General features: G+C 43.9%; 1 protein-coding gene across 2 annotated transcripts in view; it reads right to left on the bottom strand.

Annotated features, from left to right (window-relative positions):
• fignl2 (fidgetin like 2) overlaps nucleotides 1-9,190 on the bottom strand; it is a 33,345-nt gene extending 24,155 nt beyond the window's left edge. Inside the window, exons 1-2 of one of the 2 annotated variants that reach the window (XM_046366162.1) lie at nucleotides 9,033-9,190; nucleotides 4,986-5,168 (exon numbers count right to left, since the gene is read on the bottom strand). In XM_046366162.1, the coding sequence (XP_046222118.1) occupies nucleotides 4,986-5,010 (25 nt within the window). In that variant the 5' untranslated portion in view covers nucleotides 5,011-5,168; nucleotides 9,033-9,190. The remainder of the gene's footprint in view (nucleotides 1-4,985; nucleotides 5,169-9,032) is intronic. The other variant, XM_046366161.1, reaches the window with a different exon arrangement.
• Nucleotides 9,191-10,216: the final 1,026 nt, after the last annotated feature.

Genomic DNA, 10,216 nt, shown 5'->3' with positions numbered 1-10,216 from the left:
ATTAGAGCCCATTCACACCCCTCACTAATGATCCCAGCCTCTCATTCACACATAAACTTTATTCAAGTGGTCCTGGGGCCCTTCACTGCACCATCCAATACACCACCCATAACACTACTCTCTATGCTGGTCCAACCTGGACTAGAACAGATATATGCTGGAGCCATGCTCCATTCTTGGTCCTCTCACTATACTGGATGCCAGTAGAAACGTGTGCTTTTCCTGTGCTTTCCATGTGCTTTTCTTTCAAACTTATAATGTCGCTTAGACCAGTTTGACTCGCTTTAAAGAGTGACCGACCTGGGGAGCAATGAGTAATAGGGATGGTAGGCAGATACACGTGGGAGCCATGCTCCAAACTGGTCCTTTGGGGGGGGGGGGCATGCCTCTCCTTATTTCAAACAGCTCCATGACTCTAGTCAGCCCGGCTTTCGTAGCTCAGTTGGTAGAGCATGGCGCTTGTAACTCCAGGGTAGTGGGTTCGATTCCCGGGACCACCCATACGTAGAATGTATGCACACATGACTGTAAGTCGCTTTGGATAAAAGCGTCTGCTAAATGGCATATATTATATATTATTATTATATAAGTTGTTCTTAGAGAGGGAGAGAAAACAAGAGAGAGAGTATATGCGAGGGAGAGAGAGAGAGAGAACGAGAGAACAAAATGAGAAAACGAGAGAGTAAAGAGAGAGTGGGGTCACAGAAAGGAGAGCTATAAAATCTGCCGGATCTGAGTAGCTGCTCTAATCTACTCCGAGTCAGGCCAGGCAGGCATATGTGCGTCGGTGGGTTGAAAAGAAAAGGTATCCCTTCACCAACAGCAGTGGGGGCTCCCAGCAACAAGAGTTAGGGCACTCCTGGGTTGCCGGCCTGGGACTGATTTAGGAGCCTGTTTGAAGTGCAGATTACAGATTCTTTACACCAAATCCCTCCAGGAGTATTTATGGCCCCTGGAATCTCTCTCAGGTTTCCTTCAGGTCCGGCCCTAGCTGCCACGCCCAGCTTGGGGTCTCCTGGACAGAGGAGAGAGAGCCACGAGCCAGGGGTTAGGGACTAAGGCCAGACGGACTAACACAGAGGCGATGTGAGGGAAAAGAGAAGGTGAATAAAATATCTATTCTCTATTTGAAAAGAGTGCATTTGTGCAGTGTGTGTGTGTGTGTGTGTGTGTGTGTGTGTGTGTGTGTGTGTGTGTGTGTGTGTGTGTGTGTGTGTGTGTGTGTGTGTGTGTGTGTGTGTGTGTGTGTGTGTGTGTGTGTGTGTGTGTGTGTGTGTGTGTGTGTGTGTGTGTGTGTGTGTGTGTGCGTGCCATGCATGTGTGTTTATTTAGATCTAAGAACGCTCTCTATGGGCACATAGAGTAGCACAGAGTGTGTGAATACTATGCTAAACAGACTGGGCTGAAATGCCAGTGCTAGGAGTCAGAAGTAACGTTAAAACGTAGGAATGTTGCTTCTGTCTTCTCCACCAAGAAAATTCCGACATATAGGCGAGATTGTTCACATATACGCAACATACATTAAGCCTCCTCTTCACATGATCTGTGTCCTGAAGAATCATGAAGAAACTGTCAATAAAATAATAGAGAGAGAGAGAGAGAGAGAGAGAGGGAGAGAGAGAGGGAGGGGAGGGAGGGAGAGAAACCACACACAACCACAGCACGACAGAGCTTCTCTTCTAATGAATGGCCTGAAGCTCTACAGTCACACTACAAGAAAACCTGTATTATGTGTGCAGAGGCAGAGCCAGCCGAGACCATTTAAGACAAACGCCCAATATCTGGTGTGTTGAATGAGTCCAGTGAAAGAAAGCAGTGTCCCGTAGTCAAGAGGAATTCGAAGGCATTCAAAATACTCCACCAGTAGTTTGTGACATTCTTGGATCTACATGTTCTGAGGGGAGCAGAGGAGAGCGTTGATTGGTCAGTCAGTGTGGTCTGCCTGGTTACAAGGACCGGATGGAACTCAGTTAATAACAGTTCTGACATCAGAACATGATCTACCAACTGAACTACCACATGTCGTAAAATAAGATTACACATAAGATATTCTATTAAGTCAGTTAGGGGCAGCAACTGCAAAACATTTATTTTTTCATATAACAATAAGGTCAGACCTTTATTAGTGATCTGGCAACATTTCTGACTTCTGGTAACGTCAGGACATTACCAGAAATCTCAGCCACTGTCTGTCACCAATGGAGTACCCCAAGGCTCGATCCTAGACCCCACGCTCTTCTCCCTTTACATCAACAACATAGCTCAGGCAGTAGGAAGCTGGTCCCTCCCAAGATTTTGTGTTAAATGCTTTACAGCAAAGTATTCTTAGTGTCCAACAAGCTTTCTCTGCCCTTAACACTGTTCTGAACACCTCCAAAACAAAAGTCATGTGGTTCGGTAAGAAAAATGCCCCTCTCCCCACAGGTGTGATTACTACCTCTGAGGGTTTAGAGTTTGAGGTAGTCACCTCATACAAGTACCTGGGAGTATGGCTAGATGGTACACTGTCCTTCTCTCAGCACATATCCAAGCTGCAGGCTTAGTTAAATCTAGACTTCCTCTATCTTAATCACTCCTCTTTCACCCCAACTGCCAAACTAACCTTGATTCAGATGACCATCCTACCCATGCTAGATTTCAGAGACGTAATATATAGATCGGCAGGTAAGGGTGCCTCTTGAGTGGGCTAGATGTTCTTTACCATTCGGCCATCAGATTTGCCACCACTGCTCCTTATAGGACACATCACTGCACTCTATACTCCTCTGTAAACTGGCCATCTCTGTATACCCGTTGCAAGACCCACTGGTTGATGCTTATTTATAAAAACCTTTTAGGCCTCACTCCCCCCTATCTGAGATATCTACTGCAGCCCTCATCCTCCACATACAACACCCTTTCTGCCAGTCACATCCTGTTAAATAGCTAGCAGACAATTACATTTGAAGAAAGAACAAGAAACTGAATTTCACAACAAATACTTTAGTTTCTCTAATTGCAAAGTTTGTCCAGGTTAAATTCCTATCAGCACACTCCCACAAACACCACAATAAATACTACCGCTCCTCAACATACTCCAGATTTCTAGAAAAAGGATTTATTCCAAGCTATTATGAAGTAATACTTTTTAAATTGGCCATTTTGTTCGATTTCGACCTCTTTTCTTGTAACTGTCATGCCAATAAAGCTCCTTTGAGTCGAGTTAAAGAGCAGGGAGAAAAGGAGCTCTTGAAATGCAGAGAGAAGCAGCAGCCCCATGCTGGCAGCCAAACAATGCCTTCGAGGAGAGACAGAGAGGCAGAGAGGCGGAAGAGTAGAGAGGGAGAGAGAGAGGGAGAGCGGTAGAGAGGAGGAGAGATGGAGGTAGAGAGGCAGAAGAGTAGAAAGGGAGAGAGAGAGAGAGGGAGAGCGGTAGAGGAGGAGAGGCAGAGAGGCAGAGAGGTGGAAGAGTAGAGAGGGAGAGAGAGAGAGGGAGAGCGGTAGAGAGGAGGAGAGGCAGAGGCAGAGAGGCGGAAGAGTAGAGAGGGAGAGAGAGAGAGAGGGAGAGCGGTAGAGAGGAGGAGAGAGAGGCAGAGAGGCGGAAGAGTAGAGAGGGAGAGAGAGAATGAGGAGGAGGAGAGGCAGAGAGGTGGAAGAGTAGAGAGGGAGAGAGAGAGAGGGAGAGCGGTAAAGAGAGGAGGAGAGGCAGAGAGGAAGAGAGGCGGAAGAGTAGAGAGGGAGAGAGCGAATGAGGAGGAGGAGAGGCAGAGAGGTGGAAGAGTAGAGAGGGAAAGAGAGAGGGAGAGCCGTAGAGAGGAGGAGAAGCAGAGAGGAAGAGAAAGAGAGACTATTTGCACATCGTTATAACACTGTACATGGCCATAATATGACATTTGAAACGCCTCTATTCCTTTGACACTTTTATGAGTGTAATGTTATCTGTTAATATTTGATTGTTTATTTCATTATTGTTTATCTATTTCACTTGCTTTGGCAAGGTAAACATGTTTCTCATGCCAATAAAGCCATTTGTATTGAACTGAGAGGCAGAGATGTAAAGGGGAAGGGAAACTGAGAGTGAGAGAGCAGAGGCAGAGGCAGAGGCAGAGGCAGAGGCAGAGGCAGAGGCAGCAGAGGCAGAGAGAGAGAGAGAGAGAGAGAGAGAGAGAGAGAGAGAGAGAGAGAGAGAGAGAGAGAGAGAGAGAGAGAGAGAGAGAGAGAGAGAGAGAGAGAGAGAGAGAGAGAGAGAGAGAGAGAGAGAGAGAGAGAGAGAGAGAGAGAGAGAAAGAGATAGAGATAGAGAGAGAGAGATTAAGGAAAGCTTTGCCTATGTACATATTCAGTGAGCATAGCTTTGCTATTGAGAGAGGCCGCAGTAGGCAGACCTGGCTCTCGAGAGAAGACAGGTTATGCGCCCACTGCCCACAAAATGAGGTGGAAACTGAGCTGCACTTTCCTAACCTCCTGCCAAATGGACACGTCAGTCATCAGGTCAGCGTTAAAGGGAAAGAGAGGGAAGGGGAAGAGAGAGGGAGAGGGGGAGGCAGCAGTGACCACTGTGGTAGCCTAAACTCCGAACCAGAGGAGGACTGACTGAGGTTTGTGAAATGACACTGTCAGAACCACAGGGTTTATGCTGCTCAAGCCATCCCCACTGCAACCTCTTCCCTCTCTTCCTCTTTCCTTTCCTTATTTTCCTCCTCGTGATGGAACGTTAAGACAGGGCCAATGTTTGACCGTGGCCAGGAAAGTAACACTGAGTGCATTCAGAGTGCACTAGAAGGTACAGGCAGCTGCTGAAGCCAACAAAGTCAAACCCTTTCATAACTAGCTTCCTCTTCTGTTTACAATTACTGTACAGAGTGAAAACCATACCCGTAGATTGTTTGAGAACACCTGAGAATTCAAAATCTGCTCAGGTGGCAATGTAGTGTACTTACTACTGATATGTATCACGAAAAGCAGTGTACTTACTACAATATAGGGGATAAGTGTAGGGTACTTACTATAGGGGACAATAGGACTCAGCATTCTGTGGAGCTGGTCTCAGTTAGGAGGAGAGTGGGACTGTGAGAGAATAGCAGGAGCCAGGTCGAGGTTAGCGTCTGTCCGCCTGTAGTCCATCACTGGGGTTGGCTGCTGGTACTGACACTACTACACCCAGCCCTGGAGAAGGAGAGGAGAGACAGCTACAGACCAGTTACAGCTGCACAATGTCTCTGTATGAACATGCAGACACATGCACAAATGTATGCGAGCAAGCACAAGACCAATTAAAAAGCTAAACACACAACATAAGTTGAAAAATTCCTTCACAAGCAAAAGAAAAAACTAGCAGCCTACAAGTCAAAGAAAAACCCAAATACGCACGGGCACACTCCCACAGGCTGGCTCCCAAATTGAGGCGCACACGCACGCACACGCACGCGCGCACACACACACACACACACACACACACACACACACACACACACACACACACACACACACACACACACACACACACACACACACACACACACACACACACACACACACACACACACACACACACACACACACACACACACACACACACACACACACACACACACACACACACACACACAAGGTATTCATTAGACAGAGACAGGCAGGAAGGGAAACAGAGCATTAAGCTGATTGTGAGGCTGTGGCCATAGCTTTAAAGAGGGATTTCTTAATCTGACTGCCTCACAGAAAGACCCAGAATACCACTCCTCTCTGTGCATTAGCTGAGACCAGTGGAGGCTGAGATGCACACAACTGCTCTGTTGCTCTGCAGGTTAGCTAGGGCTGTAAAGATTGCATTTCTAATGAGCCTAAACACATTTATGGCAGTGGAATTAGTCCAAACGATGAGGAGAAACAATGGTTCCTACAACAACGTTTGACTGACAGCACATGTTTGATTTTAACTGAATTGTTTTACAGATTTTGGATATACTTTTGATACAAAATGAAAGACAACTCACAATGCTGCTATGTTCTAAGAGTACTCAAAATTACAATCCCCCAAATGTATAAAACACATAAAACATTTGAAGACAGACATTTTAATTTGTTGCTCTTTCTTTTCTTTTTTTTAACCAAATATTTCATTTTTGAAGGTTGGAGATAATAAATGTCAAGCATTTCTAGGGAAGTAATGTAACCAGAAGAATTGTATTTTAATCCTGTAATTTCTATCTTTATTTTTCCAATATGACTTTAGCTTCTCTAACAGCCCCAGGACAATATCAGGTCACAGAGAATGAAACAGATAATACAATGCCTTCGGAAAGTATTCACACCACTTTACTTTTGACACTTTTTGTTTTGTTACAGCCTGAATTTAAAATGGATTAAATGTAGGTTTTGTGTCATTAATCTACACACAATACCCCATAATGTCAAAGAGGAAATTTGCGTGTAATTCTTTTTGGAAATGAATAAAAAAGAAAAAAGCTGAAATGTCTTTAGTCAATAAGTATTCAACCCTGTTGCTATGGCAAGCATAAATAAGTTCAGAGGTAAAAATGTGCTTAACAAATCACATAATAAGTTGCATGGACTCATTCTGTGTTCATTAATCGTGGATAACATGATTTTTGAATGACTACACATCTCTGTACCCCACACACACAAAGTAAGGTCCCTCAATTGAGTCGTTAACTTCAAGCACAGATTCAACCACAAAGACCAGGGAGGTTTTTCAATGCCTCACAAAGAAGAACACTTATTGGTAGATGTGTAAGAATTCGAGTCGCTGAATAACCCTTTGAGGATGGTGCAGTTATTAATTAGGCTGTGGAGGATCAATCAATACACCCAGTCACTACAAAGATGCAGGCATCCTTCCTAACTCAGTTGCCAGAGAGGAAGGAAACTGCTCAGGGATTTCACCATGAGGCCATTGGTGATTTTAGAACAGTTACAGTGTTGAATGGTTGTGACCTAAAACACAAGGCCAAATCTACACTGGAGCTGCTTACCAAGACAACATGGAATGTTCCTGAGTGGCCTAGTTACAGTTTTGACTTAAATCGGCATGAATATCTAGGGCAAGGCTGTCTAGCAATAGAGCCCCACTCTGGATGTGCCATAATACCCATAAAACCTAGTGGTCAAACAGGGAAATGGTTCCAATCGTTTTTTCACCATTCATTTTTTATCCCATAGGGAATTATAGAAACACTTAAAATAAGGTCTGTGTTTCTTGTAGACGTACCCTGGTGTGACATTTTGATAACCATGCAAATCTCTCTTGGACAAGGTGACTTTTATCAATATATTAGGCTCTATTTACTCTCAGATTATAAAATGCTAATTGGCATCAAAGTAGACATCATGCAAGACTACAAATCCCTGCAAGCTCCTGCATGCCATCTCTAGCTGACACCTTTACTAACAGGTATTGTGTCAATTTAAAACTTGCACAAGGACAGTTCACAGAATTGCCAATGTATGAATTACTACATTTAGCTAACATTAGATAGCTAACCCAGAGATTCTTACCGTTGTCTCAATTCGGCAGTCTTGTCCAGATCATCATGGCATTTGTAGTTCTTTATGACAGCCACATTAGCAACTAATTCTTGTTTCATTTTGCAGGGGGGTAAATACAGGCGAACATCTTGATAAAAGTAATCTTGTCCTAGAGAGATTTACACTGTTATCAAAACGTCACGCCATGGTAAGCCTGCATGAAACACAGACCTTATTTGAAGTGTTTCTATAATCCCCTATGGGGGAAATGAATGGTGGAAAAACGATTGGAACCATTTCCTTGTCTGACCACAAGGTTTTACAGGTATTTTGACTCATACTATGGTACTCTATGATCAACAACCAACTTGACAGAGCTTGAAGAATTTAAAAAAGAATAATGGGAAAATATTGTAATATCCAGGGTGCAAAACTCTCAAAGACTTAACCCAAAATTTCTCACATCTGTAATGGATTGTCAAAGGTGTTTCGAACATGTATTGTCTCCTGGGGTGAATAGCTAATCAATATCTAATCAAGATATATTCATGGTTTATTCTTCATAATTTTTAAAAATTCTTCCACTTTTACATTCAGAGTAATTTTGTGTGGATATCGGGAAAAAAATGACAATTCAATCCCACTTTGTAACACAAGAAAATGCAAAAAAGTCAGGGAGTGTGAATACATTCTGAAGGCCCTGTACATAATCACGCCAAACACACCATGTCAGGTCTCAAACATTGCACATATTTGAAGGACTTGGATCTCAAAACCCAATGCACACATTCCACCGACTATTTCAAAGCAGCTAGAAGATACTCGGCTAAGTATAGAAAAATGTCTGTTGACAGTCAGAATTAACAGACGCAATTTTCTATTACAGTCATGACCAAATTTAAAAAATGCTAAACCAATTTTTTAACAACAAATTCCATGAATATCCTAAATCTGTACAAATGTGGATTTCAGCATGTTTCATGAATCCAATGAAGGGCAAGAAACTCTACGCACAACAGTAAAACAATTACCATCCAATCATATGGAAGTTAATATTATGCAATAACCACAATATGGCACAACTATCCCTAACCTACAGGCTACACAAGAGTTCTGCCTTAAGTGGGCTGAACTGATTTCACTTCTCCTGACACACACATCTCTAAATTAGCTTCCCCCCCCACATAGACTATTTTCTAAAAGCAGACAATTGCTTTGCACGGTTCTATAAATAGTATTTAAATCTATAAACAGTGCAGGCAATGACAAAGAATTATAGAAAGAGATATAGAGAGGTAAGAGAGAGGGCAAAGAAACACACAGGGGCTAAGCAGACGGACAGATAGACAGAAGACCAGGAGGTGTTGAGGTTGGGGGATGTACATAGTGGCCAGTGGCCAAAGACAAGTCAACACTTCCTTCACTTCACTCATTTACAACTCTAGAGATAGGGCCAAGTCAAACACACAGACAGCAGCCGCCACCTACCACACTACAGTATAAACACAACACAGTGCAGCCACGACACTACAACACACGGAGACAGAGGAGAGAGAAGCTGTTCTTACCTATTCATGCCAGCATGTATTCTTTCTAGCAGATCTTAATCAGCAGTTAGATAATCCTGTGGAGCAGAGAGCAGAGAGCAGAGTGTGTGTTCACTGCTAGGCTTTTTTTCCACAACTCAACTCAACTCTCTCTCTCGCTCTCGCCCTCGCTCTCACTCTTTCTTTCTTTCTCTCTCTCTCTCTCTCTCTCTCTCTCTCTCTCTCTCTCTCTCTCTCTCTCTCTCTCTCTCTCTCTCTCTGTCTCTCTCTCTGCCAGTGACAACAGAGTGCATACACACAATTCCCCTCCCCCATTGCTCCCATCCCCCTCTCCCCTCCCTCCCTCTCTCCCTCCCTCCCTCCCTCCCTCCCTCCCTCCCTCCCTCCCTCCCTCTCTCTCTCTCTCTCTCTTTATGTTAAAAGTATTTAAGCAGGGCAAGAGAGAATGAGAGGGGGCAGAAGGGAAAGGGGAGTTGACCAATCATGCTTGAGAGAGAGGGCTTGTATTCTATAGCCTTTATCCCATATAGAGAATGAGAGTGAGAGAGGGAAGGATAGAAGAAGAGAAGAGGAGATGAATGAGGATTGGAGGGAAATGACCAGATTGAGTTTGGCCCCATGAGAATTAGTTAGGGGTACACTCTTAGAAAAAAAGGTGCTATCTTGAACCTAAAAGGGTACTTCGGCTGTCAACATAGGAGAACCCTTTGAATAACCCTTTTGTTTCCAGGTAGAACCCTTTTGGTTCTGGGTAGAACCCATTTGATTCCAGGTAGAACCTTTTTGGGTTTCAGGTAGGATCTCTTCTACATGGAACAAAAAGGGTTCTCCCTGGAATCAAAAAGGGTTTTCCTATGGGGATAGCCGAAGAACCCCTTTGGAACCCTTTCTTTCTAAGTGTAGGGCGTAAGGGGGTATGGATAGGGGTTGAGAGGGAAAGAGGATTTAGGTGGAAACACTCTCATTTGCACATTTGCTTTACTGTAGTACCCACACTATATTCCAACTAAGCTCAACAGTTGTCGCTATATGTAGAGGACATAATGGACAGAATGTTAAATGGATGTGATGTTGATGACGTAAGCTGTTCCTGTGTTCTGGTCACTGGTCAGGTGATGCTGTCCCAGTTTATTGCTACTCTCACTGGCAGTGAAGTACAAGAATTACATTGGTATTCTCTCTCTCTCTCTCTCTCTCTCTCTCTC

Source organism: Oncorhynchus gorbuscha, linkage group LG10, assembly GCF_021184085.1.
Source record: "Oncorhynchus gorbuscha isolate QuinsamMale2020 ecotype Even-year linkage group LG10, OgorEven_v1.0, whole genome shotgun sequence".
In the NCBI taxonomy this organism is placed as follows: domain Eukaryota; kingdom Metazoa; phylum Chordata; class Actinopteri; order Salmoniformes; family Salmonidae; genus Oncorhynchus; species Oncorhynchus gorbuscha.
The sequence above is the reverse complement of the archived record's forward strand: the minus strand, read 5'-3'. Positions and strand labels throughout refer to the sequence as shown.